At 43.9% G+C, this 23813-nt stretch overlaps 1 protein-coding gene across 7 annotated transcripts in view; it reads left to right on the plus strand.

Annotated features, from left to right (window-relative positions):
- SPECC1 (sperm antigen with calponin homology and coiled-coil domains 1) overlaps nt 1–23813 on the plus strand; it is a 308899-nt gene that overhangs the window by 198703 nt on the left and 86383 nt on the right. For 6 of the 7 annotated variants that reach the window (XM_064378212.1, XM_064378211.1, XM_064378209.1 and 3 more), the window contains 3 exons: nt 15352–15559; nt 20354–20427; nt 20787–20992. In XM_064378212.1, coding sequence (XP_064234282.1) covers nt 15352–15559; nt 20354–20427; nt 20787–20992 — 488 coding nt within the window. Of the gene's footprint in view, nt 1–15351; nt 15560–20353; nt 20428–20786; nt 21002–23813 lie in introns of all 7 variants that reach the window. The other variant, XM_012461749.3, reaches the window with a different exon arrangement.

Genomic DNA, 23813 nt, shown 5'->3' on the forward strand with positions numbered 1-23813 from the left:
CACCATGCCTGATTACTTGGCTTATTTTTAAAGGATGGGGATTGAATTTTTTCTATAGCTAATGACATGATCTGATAGTTTTTATGTAATCAGGTTTTTTTCTCCTTTAATTTGTTAATGAGGTAAGTTATAACAACAGATTTTCTAAGGTGGTCTAGTGTAAAATCATGCTTGCGTTTCTAAGGTAAATCCTAATTCTTCAGTTTTCAATTGTTTCACTTGACCTTTTGCTGAGAACTTTGAAATATAACTGCCTTCAGCAGGTATGGGAGTAACTGTCCTGTTAATCACCAAGCAACATTGTGTACCCCGTGAGCAGTGCATTCATCCACTCTAATGCTTGGCAGAATGTGAATATTATGAAAAAGAATACAATAAGCTATTTACAAAGGGGAAAAGCAGTGCCAAACCATCCTATGATCTAATAGATTCAGTAAATCTATGTAAGTTTCCAGTTTAGATTACTCAGGTGACCCAGAAGAGCCTCTGAAAAGCCTTGAAAAGTCCTTTTTTTTTTTAAATAGAAGGTAGGTTTCTTCCTCATACAATAAATGGAAAATTGATAGGATTTCTACAATATTTTGTAGGCTTCTTTTTCTTCTTATTTCTTTGTCTTCAGTGGTTTGCTAAGCTCTTTATTTTTTTAACCTCTCTGATATACCCCATATGCATTTTGCTGGCTGCTTAATCTGTAGTCACATGACATACTTCTGTACAACTTTGAGGAAGGGTCTGATTTCCACAGAATCCAAAGCCACCATTCCTGGGAGCCACACCTGTCCTTGCAAGCAGCATGGAATTGTATGGGATTGTTGTTTTTCCAGGCAATAACATGACCCAGCTTTAATTTTCTTTTTTACCTTTTCAGTTGTTTGGGATCTTGATTTCAAGTTAGAGAATATCATTTCTAGGCTTGAAACCTAGAAGTTCTAAAAGAAAAATATCCATTTATTCCCCCGAGGTTGAAGTTTATAGGTGGTGTCCTTAGAATCTTAGTTCTTTCTGCAGAAACTCGGGATCCACTTCTAGAAGAGTAAGGAAATTATAAATAACTACTTGCCGTGAGTGGTCTGGGGGAGTCAGCAGAGGTGAAATGACTAGTGTGTTGCCTGCATGAATTCTGGAGCCAAACTGATGTAGAGTGGCAGCTGGTCAGAGACGGCAGAACCAGAATTTGAGGGAAATACTGGCAAATAGATGATCCTGTAGCTGTGACATTGGAGTAGGGTACCTTAGAAGACTTAAGAGATCTGGAAACCTGGTTTAAACAGTCAGGTGGGCCAGGAATGTATCCAGGTGATGCATTGGAATATGAGAAACTGCCCTCCTATCAGAAGCATGAACGAGGGGACCCTCTCTCCACCCTGGACCCTAAGAGCAGGAGGAGGTGGGCTGTGGCTGCCTATGGTGCAGGCCCAGACTGTGGCTGGTAGTGCTGTGGTTCTGGGCCTCCTGCCAGAGTTACAGGACAGCTCAGCATTGACAAGCAGCTTGGCCCGCCTGTTGGCATCTCTGGGCAGGCATGTCTCCTGGACACCTGGGTCCTACGGGGAGAGGGTTTCCCACAGCCTCCCAGAACTTTCCCTTTACATCTGATTGATGAGAAGTGGGTCACACAGCGCCCCCACACTACCTCTCTTGAAATCACAGTTGCAGCCTGATTCTTGAACAAAACTGGAATTCTATTAGGAAGATACAAGGTTGAGGGGTGGCTTTTGGTGAGGAATGGGCACCGTTTACCACACCAGGCCTCCACTCCTTCATCTTTCCCCACACAGTACTCATAGTGATCTGATCATGTAGCCCTTCCGGTGCTGCCTGGGGTACCACACGCTTTGCCCAGCACCGACTCCCACCACACCTCCACTCACAGTCCCACCGCACATCCAGCCGTACTCCCACCCCTCCCTCCATGCCAGGCCCGCCAGGCCAGTGGCTGCCTGGCAGTCATGTTTGCTCAGGGGGCTCTCTTGGCCTTAAGAGACCCCCACCCCGTTCACCATTACCTGATCCCTCCTGAAGCTTTGTGCTTCAGTTATGGGGTCTTCAGTGAGGCCTTCAGTTCTGCAGGGCCCTGTCCCATGGAACTCCAGGCTCATTTCAGTAAATGACATAAGTGTCACTCAGCCAAGGTCACTCATGGGAACACCCTGGCCCTCAGAGGACTCAGACCTGCAGGTGAAACTATTTGGGGTGCTTCAGGGAAGCTGAGGGCACCTACTGCCTGAGTAGCCACTGGCGGCTGCTGGAGAGGTGGGAAGGTTTCTGAGCTGAAAACACGGAGATTTCAGTCATCTTCAACTCCCACTCTCCAGCACCAAACATCACCTCTCTGATGAGCAGAGGACTGTGGCTTCATGCTGGGAAGGAAGCCTGTCAGCAGCTTCTGTCAACAGTGCCTGTTTTCCAGCTCTCCTGGGCAAACCATGAGGATGTGGAAGTCAGGAAGAGGCTTGGGGAGAGCCCCACAGACGCTACACCAGGAAGCCTCTGCTCAAGGGGCTGTGGCCTGGGGAGAGTTGTCACAGGCCTCAGCCTGGCTGTGCAGAGTCAGCTGTGCCCCAGGAGTGGAATCTTCTGAAGATTAAACTACAAAGCCAGAATGCCCCTGCAGCCTTTATTATGTGGGATGTGACAGGCATGTGGCCTGGAGCTCATGGCATGTCTGCCAGGTCCTCCCCCTACACCCCTAGATCTCTGTTCTTGAAGCCCCTTAAAAAGGGGCAGAAGTTTGGTGGAGACAGTCGGATGGTTTGAGGAAGGGTGGTCTTACCACTTGGGCAGATCTTCAGAACCTGTAGCTCTGACCCCTTGCTGTTACCTGTGAATCCACAGGGGGCTGCTTCCCAGTCCTGCCTGACCCTGCTTCCCCCTTGATGGACTTGTTTTCTCCTGGACATGTTAATGCCTTTCCTGAGGCGAGGCCTCACATGAAGAGAGCACCCTCTCTTCCGTTCACATGACCTCGGGACTCATCTGTGAGCCTGGTGTTGCCCAGCACTTCTCTCTCCAGTGTGAGTTCTTGGGAAGCACCTGAGTGGGGCCTTGCTGCTTTGAAAGGTCCCTACCAGGGCACAGACCCTGCTTCTGAAGCTTGCCTCTGTGCTCCCAAAGGTGAAATACAGATGTTTATCCTCATCTTTGAGTTTTCCAACAGCCTTACTCCCCCATAACTGAAGTGTAAATAAACTAACATTTTCTCCTCTCCCTTGGTGGAGCAGCATTACCAAAATAATAATAATTCAACTTTAGGCCAGTAAGAATGAACTGTGGCTGATTATCAGCAGTGTCTATTCACAACGGGGCGAAGAACCAAGCAGAGGGAGTTTTGCAGTAGCCAAGCTAGATGCCAAAACAGAAACACCCCACATTCTTACTCATTGTATTAGTCTGTTTTCATGCTGCTGATAAACACATACCTGAGACTGGAAAGAAAAAAGGTCTAATGAACTTACATTTATTTCCACATGGCTGGGGATGCCTCATGATGGTAGAAGGTGAAAGGCACATCTCTCGTGGTGGCAGACAAGAGAAGAGAGCTTGTGCAGGGAAACTCCCCCTTATACAGTCATCAGATCTCGTGAGACTTATGCACTGTCAGGAGAACAGCAGGAAAGACCTGCCCCCTGATTCAGTTACCTCCCACTGGGTCCCACCCACAACATGTGGGATATCAAGATGAGATTTGGGTGGGGAGACAGCCAAACTGTATCACTCATGGTAAGTTACTCAAGTGTCATTCCAAGTTTTTTTCCTTTTAAACTATATGTAATTTTAGCATTGCAATTTCTTCCATCTATTAGGTATTCAGTAAATACTTTTCAGATGAATGAATGAATGTCAGAAAAACTTGCAACAGAATTGAGAGACTGCTATAATTATGTTAATATGTTTAAAAATAAAGTTTATTATATCTTAATAACAGCAGCTAATATTTTGGGGCTTTATATGTGCTAGGCATTCTTAGAGCTTTTCCATGTTTTATCTTATTTTTCGTCTTAACCATATGCTGTTGATTCTGTCTAACCTTTTTTCAGTTGAGCAAACAGAATGATTAAGTTATTAGCCTAATGAATTGATGAAATGAAGCCAGGATTCAAAGTTGGGTCTGACCTTAGAGCGCTTATTTATTTATTTTTTTGAGACATGGTCTTGTTCAGTTTCCCAGGCTGGAGTACAGTGGTATGATCATAGCTCTCTGCAGCCTAGAATTCCTGGGCTTAAGTGATCCTCCCACCTCAGCTTCCCAAGTAGCTGGAATTACAGGTGCACAATACCACACCCCGTTAATTTTTTAATTTTTTTTTTTTTCATAGAGACAGAGTCTTGCTCTGTTGACCAGGCTGATCTCAAACTCCTGACCCCAGATGATCCTCCCACACCTCAGTGCTTCCCAAAGTGCTGGGATTACAGGAGTGAGCCAAGGTACCCAGAGCTCTTACTCTTAATCACTGATTTATACTGCTTCCCAGTTACCTGAAAGCAGAGACAGAAAAACATTTAAAGCAGACCTAAGACTCCAATTAATATGCTGTCACTGTTGTCATAAGGCCAAAGCCCTTTGATTTGAAGAAAACCACCTTTGAAAGCTTTGTTGAACCGGGAGAGTTTTACCTGATTATAATACAATGGAGAAATTCACAGTGAAAACCTGAGTCATCAAGAAATGTTGTTTCCTTTGACTTCTAACCTGAATCTTAAGGGGAGAGGGGGTGAGTTGACCCCTGAGTATGTTGGGGTAGGGACTCTGGGAATGCTGCTGGAAGAAAACAGCAGGTCCTAAGGTCAGAAAGCCTGGCCACGGAGGAAGTGATGCAGGTAGTTTGTCCTTGTTGGAGTGCACAAGGTGGTCGGTGGAAGTGGCCTGGAGGAGATTACAGCCAAGCAGTTAGGATTTTATCCTCAAGATAGTGGGAGTCTCTGAAGAATTTTTTTAATAGCTTTTATGGAGATATAATCCATATAAATCACATATGTCTATGGTTTTTAGTATATTCACACAATTGTGCAACCATCAGCACAATCAATTTTAGAACATTTTTATCACCCCATAAAGAAATCTTAACCTCCAAGACCACCTCCCTTCCAGCCCCTGGCATCCACTAATCTGTGTTTTGGTTCTGTGGACCTGTCTCTTCTGGATGTTTTATACATATGGAACTCATGTTTTATACATATGGAACCCGCGCTATGCGGCCTCAAGCAGTCCTCCCACTTTAGCCTCCCAGAGTGCTGCAGAGTTCTTTCTATGCTCTGGATACAAATCCCTTACCAGAAAAATGATTTGCAAATATTTCCTCCTATTCTGTGGGTTATCTTTTCACTATCTTGATAATGTCCTTTGTGGCACAAAATGTTTTAATTTTTATTTTTATGAAGTTGAGTTTACTATTTTTCATTGGTGGTTTGTGCTTTTGGTCGAAGGAATTTTAAACAAGAGTTACAGAATCACGTTTACAGTTGAGAAAGATGACTTTGGCCACAGGCGAGAAAGAATGAAGGGCAGAACAGGGAGTGGGTTGGGTGGGAAGATGAGGGCTGGAAAGACATTTGTTTTATTTATTTGTTTATTTGTTTTTAAGATGGATCTTGGCAGTGGTGCATCTGTTGGTTCACTGCAAACTCCGCCTCCTGGGTTCAAGCGATTCTCCTGCCTCAGCCTCCTGAGTAGCTGGGATTACAGTCACCCACCACCACTCCTGGATAACTTTCCTATTTTTAGTAGAGACAAGGTTTCACCATATTGACCAGGCTGGTCTCGAACCCCTGACCTCAAGTGATCCACCCACCTCTGCCTCCCAAAGTGCTGGGATTACAGGCGTGAGCCACCACATCTGGCCTGGAAAGAAATTTAGACATTAGATGTTTAGAAGGGAGGTTCAGTAGGGTTGGGTGACTGATTTGATGTCAGGGATGGGCAGGAGGAAGGCATTTCAGCCCATTCATAGATCTCCAGTTTGTGTGATTGAATATGTGGTTGTGCTCCTTCCTGGGAGAGGAACACAGAATATGGGGCAGGTTTGAGAAGGGAGAGTTGTCTGCTGGAGCCAGCAAGTATACCCAGGCCTGCAAGCCGAGGCTACTGTCAGCACCTGCTGATCCAGCCTCAGAGATCGGAAGCCCCTCCCCTTCTAGGCCAAGAGTCCTCCAAAGCAGGGACCTCATGCTTGATGTTTCTCTTTGCCCCTCCAGTACCTTTAGAAGCTATAGAAACATGTCTAGCCAGGATGTTCCACGAATGCATTTCACATCTGCTGAGGTTTGTGAGTGGTCTCCACAGTGTTGGAGGAGGAGGTGACCCTGAAGATGGGCAGGTGGGATTCTGAATTCTTGACAGTTCTTTGCTCTGGTAGATGATCTCTTTTTAAGCACTCGAGATAACTTGATTGAATGGACTATATAATCACCAGATTAAGTCAAAAGCCAACTGAAATGACAGACTTATACAAGAAGCAGTTATGGGGCGTTTATGAGTCAGATATCTTCCTGTTGGTCATACCCACTTCTCCACTTGTGCTGGTTTTTAATAACACTATCTGTACAACTTTAATGTTACTGGAATTTACTCAGAATTTATTATAAGATATCATTCTGTTTATGTCTCCACAGTACCATGTTTTTGCTATGTGAATATTTGAATGAAGGGTTAAATGATTTCTCAAAGCCAGGGCATAATTCTTCAAAATACTGTCTTTGTTATAAAAATTTACTAAAAATAACTAACACTGAAACGTTTGAGCCACAGCATGCTTTTACTGTAATATTCTGATTTCTTGGTTCTTGATACGTTGACAATGTTGCTGGGTTAGCTATAAACCTAATTCCTTATTCTCTTTAGTCTCTATTCTTACGGCTGCTTTGTGCAGGAGAAGAGCTTGGTTCTTAGATGATCTCTAGCTTGATTTCCTTTGTGTTTTTGTTCATTACACTAAAGAAAGCTATGTAGATGTTCTGATAGAGATGTTTATTCAGTACTGTCAAATTACCTGTTGGGCAAACCATCACAACCAGTTGTTTACCCCTCTGAGAGAAGAATGTAGATGGGTGTGTTGCCACCATCATAGGAGTGCTCTTAATATCCGCAGTCTGGGAGTGCATCCCCAGGGTCCCCGAGCATGAAGCTCTTCCTCTTTTCAGGAACACTCATCTGGAGTTGCCTGAGGCCTTTCGCCTTTCCTTAGGGCACTGGTGAATGTCTGATTTAATGCTTTGACCCAGACTTGTAAAGCAATAGATTCATTTGGGGAGAGGATGGCAAGTAGCATGACAGCCTCCACGCTTAACTTTATCTTCCGAGTAAGGAGTTTGGGGGTCCTGAGATTTTCTTTTTTTTCATAAGTGTCTTGACTAGCATGGGGTGGAGGTTGGGGAGTGGAGGAGGTGACCCTTGCTAGAATTCTAGAGGGATCTGACCTCAGAGCTACACTGCCTGTCCTCTGGGCCCTCCCTGGGGGCCTCTGCTGCCATGCTGCTGGAAAGGAGCGGCTTTCACTGTCCTCTCTGCAGGAAATAGTGGCCTTCCTGGGAAGTTTGTTTGAATCTATTTATAGTGCAATTCCACTGACTCCATATCTACAGAAAATTGATCTTTGAAATTGGGAGTTGCTTGTGATGCACAAGAGTGGTTTCTTTTTTCAAGGGAAATGTTGAAAATCACATTGCTAGGTGACAATGTCTCTTGACATAGAGAAGTTAAAAGGAGCTGGCCAGTCAGGCATGTTGGGTGGTCTCCCTGTAGTTCCTAGCTACTCAGAGGGCTGAGGCAGGAGGATCGGTTGGGCCCAGGAGTTCAGCCTAAGCAACATAACAAGACCCCCATCTCTTAAAAAAAAAAAATCTCAAGCAAGGGAAATGCAAAGGAGCTGGCCAGCAGAGAGACCCACAATGTAAGCAGGGCCTGGAGCACCTGCAGTCTTGGAAGGGTAGGCTTTGTTCTCAGCCACTTGATACATGCTGGATTACTCTTTTCAAGTGATTTAATTTCACTTGAAACTTCCCTTCTCTTCCTATGTTAATCTGTTAAATGAATATAAAAAAATCCACCTGTTATTACTTAGCAAGCCCTTGTTAGAAGTTGTGAAGTTACTTAAGGGTTTCTGTTTTTTGATTCTTGTCTTTTTTTTTTTTTTTTTTGTAAATAAAAGAAGTTTCTGGAATATATTGTTAAATTTGAGATAATTATTCCAACACCCAAGAAGGATGAAATGATGGGTGCATATGAAACAAATGCTGATTTGCAGGTGCCCTCCCCCATGCCAAGTTACCTACCCATGGGAGGCAGAGGGGCAGAGCTTCTGAGGGGCAGCAGCCTCAACTGCTTGCAGAGGCCTTTCTCAGGGTACTCTCCCTCTAGGCTGCCTCGTTACATCCTCAGTTTAATTCGTAGCCCACAGTAGTCCCAGCCAAATCACACGCATGTTTCTAGACTCCAGCCTGAGGACTCCACAACACTCAGCCAGCCAGCTATGCAGAAGGCCACAATCTGCCCCAGGTTGCAAGACTCAAAACCTACCTTCTGTTGCTGCTTTTCAACTGATTTCAGCTATCAGCCTTCCAGGATCTAAAATGCAGTACCTCTTTTCTCCTTAGAAGTCATCTGGCCAGGCACAGTGGCTCATGCCTTTAATCCCAGCACTTGGGAGACCAAGGTGGGAGGATCACTTGAACCTAGGAGCCTGGGCAACATAGCAAGACCCTATCTTTAAAAAAAAAAATTTGCTGGTCATTGTGATGCACACCTTTACTCCCAGCTGTGAGGGAGGCTGAGGTGGGGAGAATGGCTTGAGCCCAGGAGGTCGAGGCTACAATGATTGTGATTATGCCACTGCACTCCAGCCTGGGCAACAGAGCAAGACCTTGTCCCCTGACTCCAAAAAAAAAAAAAAAAAAAAAAGTAAAGTCATCTTCTGTTTAATAAAGTAGTTAGGATATAAGACTTTTGGTCTTTTATGTATTATGATTTTTCTTGATCAAATGGACCTGTATTACATTACTATGTAGTATTGTATATGTAATATATAAGGCACTTGTGACAGAAAGAGTGATTTTTTTTTTTTTTTTTTGAGACACAGTCTCACTCTGTTGCCTGGGCTGGAGTGCAGCGGCTGTGATCTCAGCTCACTGCAACCTCTGTCTCCCGGGTTCAAATGATTCTCCTGCCTCAGCCTCCCAAGTAGCTTGGACTACAGGTGCATGCCATCACACTCAGCTAATTTTTTGTATTTTTAGTAGAGGTGGGAATTTCACCGTGTTAGCCAGGATGGTCTCAATCTTCTGACCTCGTGATCCACCTGCCTAGGCCTCCTTAAGTGCTGGGATTATAGGCATGAGTCACCACGCCTGGCCCGAAAGAATGAGTTTTACTGACTTTTACTATTATATGGTCCAGGCACTATGATAATCTCTACAAGTCATTATTTCACTTAACTGCACTGCCCCCCTCCCCTCTCCCGCCAGTTGTTAGATTATGAAACAGAGGCAGAGGGATTAAAGAATACAAGGCTTGATTCACTAGAATTGGGGTTTAAACCCTGGCAGTCTGGCTCCAGAATGTATGTCCTTAGTCATCTTGATGTACTTGAGCAGCTTTCAAGCTTTGGGCTACAACCTGCAATGATCCATTTTATATTACCATCCAGAGCTGACCTCTGAGCACAGGCAGGGCCCTCTGGCTCTTTCCCAGGCTGTTTCTCTCTCTCTTTTCCTTTCCTTCCCCTTCCTCCCTTCCTCCCTCTTAGACTTTTTTCTAATTTTTAGTTGTTATGGGTACATAGTAGGTATATACACTTATGCGGTACCTGAGATATTTTGACACAGGCATGCAATGCAGTAGTCACCCTGTTGTGCTATCAAATAATAGGTTTCATTAACTATATTGTACCCATTAACCATCCCTATTTCCACCCCTGCCCCACCACCCTTCCCAGCCTCTGATAATCATGCTACACTCTAGCTTCATGAGTTCAAATGTTTTAATTTTTATCTCCCACAAATGAGTGAGACTATATGAAGTTTATCTTTCTGTGCCTGGGTTATTTCATTTAACATGATGATTTCCAGTTCCATCCGTGTTGTTGCAAGTGGCAGTATCTCATTCTTTTTTTATGGCTGAATACTCTGTTGTGTATATGAACTATACTTTCTTCATCCATTTGTCTGCTGATGGACACTTAGGTTGATTCCAAGTGTTGGCTATTGTGAATAGTGCTGCAATAAACATGGGGAATGCAGATACCTCTTTACTAAACTAATTTCCTTTCTTTTGGGTGTATACCCAGAAGTACTATTGCTGGATCATATGGTAGTTCTCTTTTTAGTTTTTTTTTTTTTTTTTTTTTTTTTTTTTTGAGGAACCTCTATACTGTTTTTCATAGTGGCTGTACTAATTTACTTTCCCACTAACAGTGTACAAGGGTCCACTTTTCTCTACATCTTCCCCAGCATTTGTTGTTGCCTGACTTTTGAATAAAAGTCATTTTAATTGGGGTAAGATGGTATCGCATTGTAGTTTTGACTTGCATTTCTCTGATGATCAGCGACATTCAGCACCTTTTCATATTCCTGTTTGCCATGTCTTTAAGAAGTGTCTAATAAGATCATTTGCCCACTTTTTAGTCAGATTAGATTTTTGAATTGTTTAAGCTCCTTATATATTCTGGTTATTAATTCCTTATTAGATGGGTAGTGAACAAGTATTTTCTCCCACTCTGGGCTGTCTCTTCACCTTGTTGGTTGTTTCCTTTTTAACTTGATATGATCTCATTTCTTCAGTTTTGTTTCTATTGATAGATTCATCTTTTAGTCTTGCTGTTTAAGATATGAGTAGTTGACACACCACAATTACAGTGTTACAATATTCTCTATTTGTCTGTGTATTTGCTGTTACCAGTGAGTTTTATATGTTCACATGATTTCTTATTGTTTGTTAATGTCCTTTTCTTTCCGATTGAAGAACTTCCATTAGCATTTCTTGTTGGCTATTGATGAAATTTTTCAGGTTTTGTTTGTCTGGGAAACTATTTCTCCTTCATGTTTGACATTTTTTTCCTTCAGTACTTTAAATATGTCATGCCTCTCTCTCCCTGGCCTGTAACGTTTCCACTGAGAAGTCTGCTCCTTTGTTTGTTGTTTCTTTTTTCTTGCTGCTTCTAGGATCCTTTCAATATCTTTGAACTTTGGGAATTTGTTTATTAAATGTCTTGAGATAGTCTTATTTGAGCTAAATCTGCTTGGTGTTCTATAACCTATTGTAATTAAGTATTAATATCTTTCTGAAGGTTTGGGAAGTTCTCTGTTATTATGCCTTTGAATAAGCTTTCTACCCCAGTCTCTCTCTCTCTCTACCTCCTCTTTAAGGCCAATAACTCTTAGATATGCCCCTTTTTTAGACTGTTTCTAGATCTTGTATGTGTGCTTCGTTCTTTTTAAATTTTGACTCCTCTGTAGATTTTCAAATAGCCTGTCTTCCGGCTCACTAATTCTTCTGTTTGAGCAGTTATGCTGTTGAGACTCATGCATTCTTCAGTATGTCATAAATTTCTGGATGTTCATAGATGGACATAGAAGAGTCCGGGATTTATGTAATCTTCGCAGTCTGGACTTGTTTGTATTTGTTTTCCTTGAGAAGACTTTCCAGGTATTCAAAGGGAATTGAGTGTTGTGATCTAAGGCTTTGGTCACTGCAGCTTTATCTGCATTAGGGGGCACCACAAGCCCAGTAATGCTGTGATTCTTGCAGACTCATAGAGATACCACCTTGGTGGTCCTGGATAAGATCCAGGAGAATTTCCCAGTTTAGCAGGCAAAATTTCTTGCTCCTTTTCCTTACTTTCCCCCAAATACACAGTCTCTCTCTTCATGCTGAGCTGCCTAGAGTTGGAGCAGAGGTGAAGCACCCCTGTGGCTACCACTACTGGGACTGTGCTGGGTCAGACCTGAAGCCAGCCCAGCACTGGGTCTCAGTCAAAACCTGTGGTAACTATTGCCTGGCTACTGCTGATGTTTATTCAAGGCCTAAGGGTCCTTTAGTCCTCAGGTGAGGAATACAGCGAGGCTTGTGTCTTTCCCTTCAGGGTGCTGGGCTCCCTTCTAGCCCAGAGTGGGTCTAGAAATGCTATCTGAAATCTAGGGCCTGGAGTCCGCAACTTTGGGAGTCTACAACTTTAGGAGTCTGCTTGGTGCTTTATTTTACTGTGGCTGAGCTGGTACCCAAGTTGAAAGACAAAGTCCTTTACTCTTCCCTCTCCTTTCCTCAAACCAAAGGGATCCCAGTGCCCAACATCACCCCAGGCCTGTGGCAGCACCAGTGATGTTTATTCAGGGCCCAAGTGCTCTTTAGTCAGCAGGTCTCAGTCTCTCCCTTCAGGGCAGTGGGCTCCCTTCAGGTCCAGGGCAGGTCTAGAAATGCTGTGCAAGAACTAAGGCCTAGAATCAGGGACTTTAGGAGCCTGCTTGGTGCTTTATTTTACTATGGCTGAGCTGGTGCCCAAGTTGTGAGATGACATCCCCTTCACTCTTCCTTCTCCTTTCCTCAAGTGGAAGGAGTCTCTCCCTGTGACCACCACAGCTGGAAACCCATTGGCTCACACCTGAAGCCAGTACAGTATGTGGCCCATGATGAGTACTGTGTTGGCACCACTGATGTTTAACCTCTTTGGTCAGCAGGTGATTGATGCTGCCAGGACTGGGTCCTTCCCTTTAAGACAGTGGGTTTCCCTTCTGGTCCAGGCTGTGTCAGAAATGTCATCTGGGAGCTATAACCTGGAATGGGGGCTTCAGGACTCTGGTGCTTTATTTTACTGTGGCTGAGCTGGTATCCAAGTTACAAGACAAAGTCCTCTTTACTCTTCTGTCTCCTCCCTGAGCTGTGAGCTGTGCTGCCTGGGTTGGGGGAAGAGTGGTACAAGCACTCCCTTGGCTGCTCCAGCTGGTGTCTCACTGGGTCATGTGCACCCCAAGTCCACTGGCTCTGAGCCCAGCACAGCACCAAGACTTGTCCAGGAATTGCAGCCCTTATGGCCTAGACTGTCTTTCACGCTTGCTTAGGACTCCAAAGTACTTTAGCCCACAGAGGTGGGGCTTGCCAGAACTCAGATTCTCACTGGGATGGAAGATTCCCCTCTAGCTAGGGCTGGTCTAAAGGCTTCTTCCATGGGTGCTGCCTGAATTCTGTCCTGTGTTGCTTTCTGCTATGATGGGACAGCACCAAATTCCAATACAGAGTCTCAAAATCTTTGTGCTTTCCCTCCCCATGGGTGCACCAGATGCTATCTCTGTACCATGTGGTTGCTGCCAAGGAATGAGGAAAGGGGATGTTGGAGAGTCAAGACTCTTTCCTCCCCTCTCCAGTGCCTCTTTCTTTCCTTAATAGGATGTTAAAAACAGGCACTGTGATCGTTCACCTGATTTTTTATTCTTACGAAGATGCTTTCTTATGTGGATAGCAATTCCATTTGGTGTTTCTGCAGGAAGGGTGCATAGCTGGAGGAGTCTTTTCAGCCATCTTGCTCTGTCTCCAGGTCTCCCCTCCCTTCCTTATCCTTTATCACAACTTCCCAGTGAATGACCCTGCAGTGTTGCCTCCCAGTGTTCATTCATTCATTAAATATTCATTAAATGCCTCCTGTGTGTGATGCTGTGTAGACACTGGGGATGCAATGGTGAATTAAACAGAGAAGTCCCTGTTGCCATAGAGCTTATAGCCAGAAGATTTTGCACGTGAAATGTAATTGGAAAAAAATTTTATTGCATACAAAGAAACCCCACCCCCACCCCAAGTCTAGGAAGAAGTCTATTAGGCATCAAGCTTAGACTACGTGGTAAATATACAGCTATTTAGTAATGTTAATTGAAGCACTGTAGAAAAGGGACAATGATGTTTATTGCAGCATTTTTGTAATAATAAAACACTATATTAAAGACAGTGGAATACTGCGCAGCAGTTAATGACCAGCATGATGTGTATCAATCAGTATGGATACATTTAAAAAACACAGTTGGATGGGCGCTGTGGCTCACGCCTGTAATGCCAGAACTTTGGGAGGCCGAAGCGGGTGGATCACCTGAGGTCAGGAATTTGAGACCAGCCTGGCCAACATGGTGAAACCCTGTCTCTACAAAAAAAATAGCTAGGTGTGGTGGCACACGCCTGTAATCCCAGCTATTCTTGGGAGGCTGAGGCAGGAGAATCCCTTGGACCTGGGAGGTGGATATTGCAGTGAACTGAGATTGCATCACTGCACTCCAGCCTGGGCGACAGAGTGAGACTCCGTCTCAAAAAAAAAAAAAAGAATAGAAAACAGTTAAAAAGCAAGAGCATGCAGTATAATGCAGATACAGTATAATCCACTGCAAAAGCACAATGTAGTATAACATTGTATGAAATGGCAGTACTGCATATTATCATGGACACATACGTATATAGTAAAAGTGAAAAATCATTCAAGGGATAACCACATATCAATTTTAGGATAATACTCACTACTCTCTGAGGTGGAAGGGAAGGTAGAGGCTTTAAGAAATTCTTATTAAAGTAAAAAGATTTTGCAAATGTGGCAACATTTAACTATTGTTAAATCTGTTTTGGTGCATGATTATTTTTGGTGCATGATTATTTTTGGTGCTTTTCTGTGTATTTAAAGTGTTTAACAATTAAAAATTGAACAGGTGGAACGACTATGCTGTGCCACTTTTGTGCTTCTGGTGCATGCACGTTTCTGTGTGCCTTCTGTTGGCATTATCTATCACATTTTTGCTGTGATAGAGCATGAATGTGATAAAGAATCTTTAGAGATTCCTCTAAAGAAGCATTGCAACTACAAGTATCTTTATGTGTAAGGGGACCTGGGGGTTTGCAAATTAGCTTGATTTCAGGGATGTTGTTCACAGCTCAGCAGCAGAGGGCGCTGCTCCACAGCAGATGTGTGGTGAGGGCGGCTGCACCAGGCAGCTCTCTTGGTGCAGGGCCAGTGCCTCCCAGGGAAGCATTGCTCTCTCCAGCTGCGGAAAGAGGAATGTTTAAGTGCGTGCAGATTCTCTCTTGTTTGTAGGGTCACAGGATCCAGTCCTTTGGGAGCATACATTGTGTTTCTCTGACTATTCACAGCCATGGCTGTTTCTGAGGTAATGCAAGAAACCGCACATGCCAAGAGCATCTTTGCTACTGTGGTCATGAGCTTGCTGCTGACTTGTGGGGAGCTTTTTGTAATGTTTTATTTTAGATTGGATAGGTTCATGTGCAGGTTTGTTACATGGGTATATTGCATCATGTTGGGGCTTGGGCTTCTAGTGGACAGGTCACTGTGGGAATTTTGTTGTTGTTAAATTGACCAAGGAACCTTCCTTTTATTTTAGGTGGAAAAGGATTATTCATACCTGAAGGAGATATGTGATCACCAAGCAGAACAGCTGAGTAGAACCAGCCTAAAGCTGCAAGAAAAAGCTTCAGAGAGTGATGCAGAGATCAAAGATATGAAAGAAACCATATTTGAATTGGAAGATCAGGTGGAACAGCACCGGGCTGTCAAGTTACACAATAATCAGCTTATCAGTGAGCTAGAAAGTAAGTGGGATTGGCCGGGCATGGTGGCTCACGCCTGTAATCCCAGCAATTTGGGAGGCCAAGGCAGGTGAATCACCTGAGGTCAGAAGTTTGAGACCCAGACTGACCAGCATGGTGAAACCTCATCTCTACTAAAAATACAAAATTAGCCAGGTGTGGTGGTGGGTGCCTGTAATCCCAGCTGCTTGGGAGGCTGAGGCAAGAGAATCACTTGAACCTGGAAGGCAGAAGTTGCAGTGAGCTGGGATCGTGCCATTGCACTCCAGCCTGGGCAACAAGAGCGAAACTCTGTCTCAAAAATTAAAAAAGAAAGAAGGTGGAGTCAAGCCCAGGTGAAATGTGGAAGGGACCTGAGTAGGACACTAAAGAAGCCAGTAGCAGTGGGTGACTGTGGCAGGGTTTTTGACCATGTGTTGGCTGGGGTTTATGAAATCTCTCATTTGAGTGCTCTGTAATCTCCTAGGAAGAATGCCACCTAAGAAACAATCATTAATCTCTAGTTTAAAAACTACAGATTAAGAGATCAATGATTATAGCCGTTGTTTTGGAAACTGGGATGACAGAAGAAAAGACTGTTGAACATGAGTCAGCAATGTAGGTGGTTGTGAAAAATAGCAAATTCTTTTCAATGTGTTTTTTTAGAGGTCTCATTCTATCACCCAGGCTGGAGTGCAGTGATGCAGTTGTAGCTCACTGCAGCAATCATAGCTCACTATAGCCTCAAACTCCTGGGCTCAGGTGATCCTCCTGGCCTCTCAAACCACTGGGATTACCAGGTGTGAGCTAGACACTATACCCAGCTGCAGATGTTTTTTGGCTGTGCTGGATGTGCTGTGTGTGAGCCATGCTGCTGCTGATGTCTCTAGGCAGCCTGATCAACTTGGAGGCCACATGTTAGGACACTTTTAGCTGTGTCTGAGAGTTCACAGGAACCCATCCTAAGGATATTCTGCGGGATAGGAGAAAGTTATTCAGAAGAAATTGTTTGCCAGTCATCAAGTACTGACACTGTGTTCTCTCTTGGATCTGATAGAAATGGGTGATAGGTGTCAGAAATGTGTACGCTTGGTCTAAGGGAGAAAACAATTCCTGCATGTGTCCCATTGGTGGTAGGATATCAAGAACTTATAGATGTCGGACACTTAGTTGCTGAATAGGCATCAGCATATGACTTATTTATGAACTCATTGTTTGCTTTGAATTGGGAAATAAAATTTTAAAAACGATTAAATATTACCTTTTTGGTCCAAATAAGCCTTGTCAAATTATCACATCTAATGTATTTTCTTTTGTAACAAAAGATTTAATGCACAAACCATTGTCACACCGGCCATTACTAAGAATGGTTTGGTCAGTTGCCTGAGAAGGTCCCTATCCCATGTAGTTGATCCTCCTTATTCAGAGATTTCACATTTGTGAATTCACCTGCTTGCTAAAATGTATTTTAACCCCAAAACCAATACTGTGGAAGAGCACTTCCACAGTCATTTTCAGACATGCACAGAGAAGTGAAAACCTTGTGTCATTCACTGCTTATATTTTCAACTCAGGTAAGACTGAGACACTTGGCCTTCTCATACTGTACATGTGTCTTTTTTACAGTCTATTTAATACCTTGCTTTTAAACATTTTTGTGCTTGTTTTTGTTTTTCGTGACTTTGCTGTTTAAAATGGCCCTGAGTGCAGTGCTGCAGTGCTGTCCACTGCCCCCGAGCACAGCAAGGTTGAGATGCACCTACAGAGAAAACATGTGTGTTAGGGAAGCTTCATGCAGACACGAGCTCTTGTCCTGTTGAGCATGAGTTCAGCATTATTGAATCAACAATATAGTGCATCAGACCAAGTCCAGTGACCTCATCCCTGTAATCTCAGCGCTTTGGGAGACTGAGGTGGAAGGATCACTTGAGCCCAGGAGTTTAGACCAGCCTGGGTAACATAATGAGACCCTGTCTCGACAAAAAAATGATTTGAAAACTAGCCAGGTGTGGTGGTGCATGCCTATAGTCCCAGCTACTCTGGAGGCTGAGATGGGAGGATCCCTTGAGCCCGAGAGGCCAAGGCTGCAGTGAACCAAGATTGTGCCACTGCACTCCAGACTGGGCAATAGAGCAAGACTCCATCTCTAAAAAACAAACCAAACAAAAAACCCAATACAGTGCATCAGAGAAGAGGAGAGGAAGTTTGACAGTATGTATAAAAGGCTGCCCTGAGACCTGTTAAAAGTATGTGCTAAATTCATGGATTTGTGAGATGACATCCAGTTCTAAAAAGCAGTGGGCAATATTGTGAGGCTGAAAACCAAACAATGTATGTTCACATCACCCAGGGGCAGGAAAATGTTAACCCCTTCTTGGCTAGTGCTGGTTGGCTCCCAAGTTTCAAAAGGGCATAAGGTGTGAGAAAGGTTGACTTTGCAGGCAAGACAGGCTCTGCAGATGAGGAGGCTGAAGAAGAATTTAAAATACTTGCTTAATGTTATTCAGAAAGAGAGAAATGGGAAGAGTGGGTTTCCATGGTTGATGAGCCTGGCTTGTTTTATAGAGACATTGGTAGATGAGTCTGTATAATGCAAATGACATTTTAGTTGATGAGAATCTCATGATCAGAGGCTCACAGGAACCTAACTCGTATTTTTCCTAGGGACAATAGTTCAGTGTTTGCTGATTTGGTGTTCATGGCAACTCTGCAATTACCATGAATATTAGAATTGACTGTGTATTTCAGACGTTAGTTAGTTAGTTAGTTAGCATGAGAGTTGACAGCGTCTGCCCCATTCCTACTTGGACGTGACATGCAGTAGAACTGGGGAACCTCGGCATTTGGTGCCATCCAGACTGTTGTCAGGATGCAACTGAAAACCTAGACGCCATCATCATCAGTGTATCCTTCCAAACCCAGCAGCATGATTGAGAAGAAAAGTCAAAGACAACAAGTTCTGTTTTATTTTTGTTTTTGTGATATTTTGCTGTTGAAAATAGGGTTATATTGTCCCTAAATCCTTAAAAGTCAGCACAGATACACCAAGAACATCAGTGTATAATTAATGTCCACAGCGAAATTTAGACCCACCTTGTGGTTATATTATCATATATCTTTTTTTTTTTTTTTTTGAGACAGAGTTTCGCTCTTGTTACCCAGGCTGGAGTGCAATGGCACGATCTCGGATCACCGCAACCTCTGCCTCCTGGGTTCAGGCAGTTCTCCTGCCTCAGCCTCCTGAGTAGCTGGGATTACAGGCACGCGCCACCATGCCCAGCTAATTTTTTGTATTTTTAGTAGAGACAGGCTTTCACCATGTTGACCAGGATGATCTCGATCTCTTGATCTCATGATCCACCTCGGCCTCCCAAAGTCCTGGGATTACAGGCGTGAGCCACCGCGCCTGGCCCTATTATCATATATCTAAGACTGAAAATTATACAAGTCATCTTCTGAAAAGCTTTTAAACTTTTTAAAAGGATATTGAGGTATTATTAAGATATGTTTTTGCACATAGACCCAGGGACACATAAATCTAGCCTAGACCAATCACTTCTTCCTATAAGATCCTGATGGGAAAGAAATGGACTGAAAAATAAAAGGAAGTTAAGGAGTGTTTTCTGCTGTGCAGCGTTGATTCCATACACAAACTCTCAGTCCCATTAGAACTAGAGCTGCTGAGGTAGGACCTGCCCACAGCATCTTTTTAGCCTACTCTGGTGATTCTGATTTACATCCCTCATAAAAAACTAATGCTCTAGGTTAGAGCTTGAGGACCTATTGAAGAATTTTAGCTCAGTGATTGACACCATCAAATTTAAACTTGAATGACTCTGATAGCCATAAGGAGAGAACTGGAGGCAGGGAGACCGAGGGGCTGCAGGTGTCCTTAAGTAGGGAGAGGTGGTCAAGCCTCCTGGGAAGCTGATAAATGCACACATGCCTGGGTTCTGTCTGTCCTTGGAGATTCTGCCTCTGTGTGTCTGGAGTGTGGGACTAGAACATCTGTGCTTTTGAAAAGCTTCACCAGTGATTCAGAGGCTTAACTGTGATTGAGGCTCACACGTTTAGAAAGTGCTTTACAGGAGGGGTGAAGTGGCTCGCGCCTATAATCCCAGCACATTGGGAGGCTGAGGCAGGCGGATCACGAGGTCAAGAGATCGAAAACATCCTGGCCAACATGGTGAAATCCCGTCTCTACTAAAAATACAAAAATTAGCTGGGCATGGTGGTGTGCACCTGTAGTCCCAGCTACATACGAGGCTGAGGCAGGAGAATCACTTGAACCCAGGAGGCAGAGGTTGCAGTGAGCCAAGATTGCACCATTGCATTCTAGCCTGGCAACAGAGTGAGACTCCGTCTCAAAAAAAAAAAAAAAAGTGCTTTACAAATCACAGGAGGAATAAGCATTCATATGCTGTGTCATGTGAAAGCCTCTCTCTCCCAGCAATAAAGGACACTCAGGATGATTGTGTGTGAGTGCCAGGGAGGCTGGGCTCAGGGTGCAAGTGTGCATGGCCATGGAGGCCTCTTCCTGTAGTGCTGCTATTTGGTTGTGCATTCTGTCTTCAGGCTTTAACTTCAATACACACCACATATTTTCCAGAGCATCCTGTTCTCTATCTCATAGGAACCTCTTGTGTCCATTCCCTGGTTTGCAGGGTAAATTGAAATTGCTAAAAGTTGCGTTTAGAGTAGAATGGATGGATTTGAATGCCTGTTGTAGCATCTGGAGCTGCCCTTTTGCTACCTAGCTTATCTTCTCTTAAGAGTCTCACAGCTTTTCCAAGCCCTGTTTGAATTATTTATTTCTAGGTAATGTGATCAAGCTGGAGGAACAGAAGTCAGACTTGGAGAGGCAGCTAAAGACTTTGACCAAACAAATGAAGGTGAGATGTGGGCAGGAGCCTTCACCACCATCTTCCTATAAATTACCCCCTCCAAGATCTGGGTCACTCTCTCTATACTGCTTTCTCTTGGAACATTTCCCCAGCTTGGTGGGCCCTGGAACTGTAAATTCTTGTTGGCAGGAAGTAAATTCAAAGCAGTCATTTGGTGTCAGGATGGAGAACCTGAAGGTGTAATTCCCACCAGTGCCTTTTCCTAGCAGTGAGACACCGTGAAAGCAGGTCCTCATCAAGCATTGCTGGCATTCTTTCTCGGTGACCAACATGGGGACTCTGGGGTCCCTGCCCAGGCACCAGCCCTGGCAGACATCTGACACAGGGGTGGGCTCTGGCATTTTCAGGAGGAGACTGAGGAATGGAGGCGGTTCCAGGCAGATTTGCAGACCGCGGTGGTGGTGGCCAATGACATCAAGTGTGAGGCCCAGCAGGAGCTGCGCACTGTGAAGAGGAAACTGCTGGAGGAGGAAGAGAAGAACGCCCGGCTGCAGAAGGAGCTGGGGGATGTGCAGGGCCACGGCAGGGTGGTCACCAACAGAGCCGCCCCTCCGTGAGTCTGGTGGGCACCCGGGCTGTGCTTGCTTCTCACTTAATCACTATGTGTGGGGCTCCCTGGTGAGGATGGGACTCTTCATGTCTGTGCCAGGCTCTGCTGTTTCCTTTCTGAGATCACCCTGCATTACTGCCACTACCGCACCACTAGGAACATTCTGTCCAGTACCCAGTCCCTGTCATGTTCCAGCTTAAAGGGCTGCTAAGCTCCTCACTTACATATGAAGGGCAAGTTCTAGCCAAGTATCCTGCTAGGCTTAAAGAATAGAAGTCCTGTCTAGGATGTCCCTTGAATCTTAGTATTTATTAATGCAGGGGAGTGCACACTAATATGAATCTACTACCTTGCACAGGTCACTCCCATGCAGTGGGAGAAGCTGGAATCACTCATTTATAAATAGTATTTTATGCTTTAATATGATATTGTATTTACCCAGTCAGGAATCATTATCCTTAACTAGGAGATTCTTGGATATTAGGAAATGATTTTGAATTTTCAGGTGTCTCTCAAATATCGAACATAGTCTTTTTAGATCAGATTTCCTGGGTTTTGAATTGTGATCAGTTGGCCCTAATTTTTACATGTTTCAAAGATCAGTAGATAGCTCCTGAGCCTTTTGATCTGATGTTCTGTTATCATGAATTCTCATGACATTGGAAAGAGGAGATTTTTCAGAATTCAGTTGTGATTCTCCTGTCAATTCTGCTCCAAGTAATTACTTATTTCTTTGTTTATGACTTTTACATAAAATGGCCTTTGGGGAAGGATAAAGATCAGATGTAGCTAGCTCCACAATTCACTCTTGGAAAATCAGACTCAAGATTGTTGTTTTATTTAGTTACTTGTTTTTAGAGATGGGGTCTCACTATATTGCCCAAGCTGGACTTGAAATACTGAGCTCAGGAGATTCTTCTGCCTCAGCCTCTTAAATAGGAAAACTAGATTTTGCTGTGTTCCCTCTTGAAGCAGTAGTGAGGCCATTCTGGGTGGCCTCGGTGTCTGCTTTTGTTTGTTTGCCTCTGTCTTGCTTCCCTGTTGTCTGTCATTCAAAGAAAATCCGAGTCAGAACTTATGTTGCTTCACATGGACATTATTTTAATGATAAATGGTAAAAGACAGATCCTGAGTTTCTGTGGTGGCCTTGAATGGGTTCTTGTATGAGATGCCGTGTTTCTTACATATATTCTGAGACACAGGCCAGACCATGCATCGTGAACCCTGATATTCTAGGAAATCTCTGCATGCGTCTTGGCAGTTTAGGACTCCCTGTGCTGCATCCTGCATCTTCAATCTTAATGTCACTTAAAAAAAAAAAAACACACACACACACACACAGAATGTTTCTTTTTTGATTTTTCCAGTGTTTTGCAAACCTACCTTCCAATCCAACAATTTAATCTCTTATCAAAAGACATTTCAAAAATTTAGAATGGACACCAATGAGAACATTTCATGGTACTGAAATCAGGCATCAGAACGTTTCTGCCTGTCAACGCATTTGGCAGGACGTCGGACAAATGCTGGTGATGGTTTCTTGTCTGATTTTGCACTTCTCTAGCAAGCTGCCCCCTCTAAAGAGTTGACTATTTGGCAATTAGTCGCTGATGGTTCAGCCACTTCCAGCACCTACCCAATGAGCAAGACTTGAAACAACTCACATCCTCAAAGCTGCAGAAGCCACTTAGTGTTTCCATCTTGGCTGAATGAGTTCTTGATTGAAACTCAATTTGACTTTGATAGTCATCTAATGAGAACTCAAAAGTCATTCTTGGTTCAGCCACAGCCAAAGAACTTACAGAGCATTCTCTGGCGAGGTCCTCAAGGACAACTGAGAGAAGGTAAGATCACCCGAAAAACACCTGGATCCCGACATGGGATTACCCGGTTCTTAAGCTCTGTTTGTGTTCATGGCACTCATGGGGTTGGTTGCAGCCAGGCGGATAAGCAGCAGATGAAGTGCCCAGGCAGAAGTGCAAGTCAGCATTCATTGCTGGAACTCAGTAATTAAACAGTGGGATATTATCTAACTCATCCATGATCTTCAGTCCTGTTACACTTTTACAGATATTTTTATTTCAGAGTCAGAATAACTGATGTTAAGGTACATGGGGAAGGAAGGCAGTAGTCTCATCTTTGCAGTCAAGCAGCAATATCTCATTCCCAGTCTCATGTTTGCAGTAATATCTCATTCTCAGCCTTGCCTCCTGCCTCTGTTAAAAGAGGTTGGAACAGCGGGTTGTTTTCGAGATCCCTTTAAGCTCTGCTGTTCTCTGGACTGGCTGGTTAGCTGACCTTTCCCTGGTGGGAGAATGAGAAAGTGCCAGCCGTAGCGTTGTTCTGGTGTAGTACTTTGAATCTCTTTGACACAGTGGTATCTCCGTATCTTAGTTGTGGCTTGTGGACCTGATCTCTCTCTTCCAGAAATGTGAACAAGCCATTGTGTTTTTAGGAACCTAAAAGTGATGTGTTTCACTGGATACATATAAATTAACAGATGAAAAGATAATAACATTTTCAGCTCTGGCTCCTCCCAGTTTTGAAAACTCTCAATTAAGAAAAAGGCTTTGAAATGAAAACTCTCATTGAAATGAACATATCAGATCTTTTTCCTGAAAAGTTGAGTTCTGGGGCCTGGCAAAATCAGGAAAAAACACAGGCAGCTCAATGTAATTATACATTACATTGTATCATTACAGCTGGGCCGTATAGAAGCTTTCTTAATGAAAGACACTGTTCATGAGCAGCGCATGGCACAGGCTTCTCAAGCAGCAGCAGGAAAAGACCTCTGTGTTTGTGGCATTTGTTTCTCTTGTTCTGA

Source organism: Aotus nancymaae, unplaced genomic scaffold, assembly GCF_030222135.1.
Source record: "Aotus nancymaae isolate 86718 unplaced genomic scaffold, 86718_ANA_hifiasm-v0.15.2.pri h1tg000018l, whole genome shotgun sequence".
NCBI classification, from domain to species: domain Eukaryota; kingdom Metazoa; phylum Chordata; class Mammalia; order Primates; family Aotidae; genus Aotus; species Aotus nancymaae.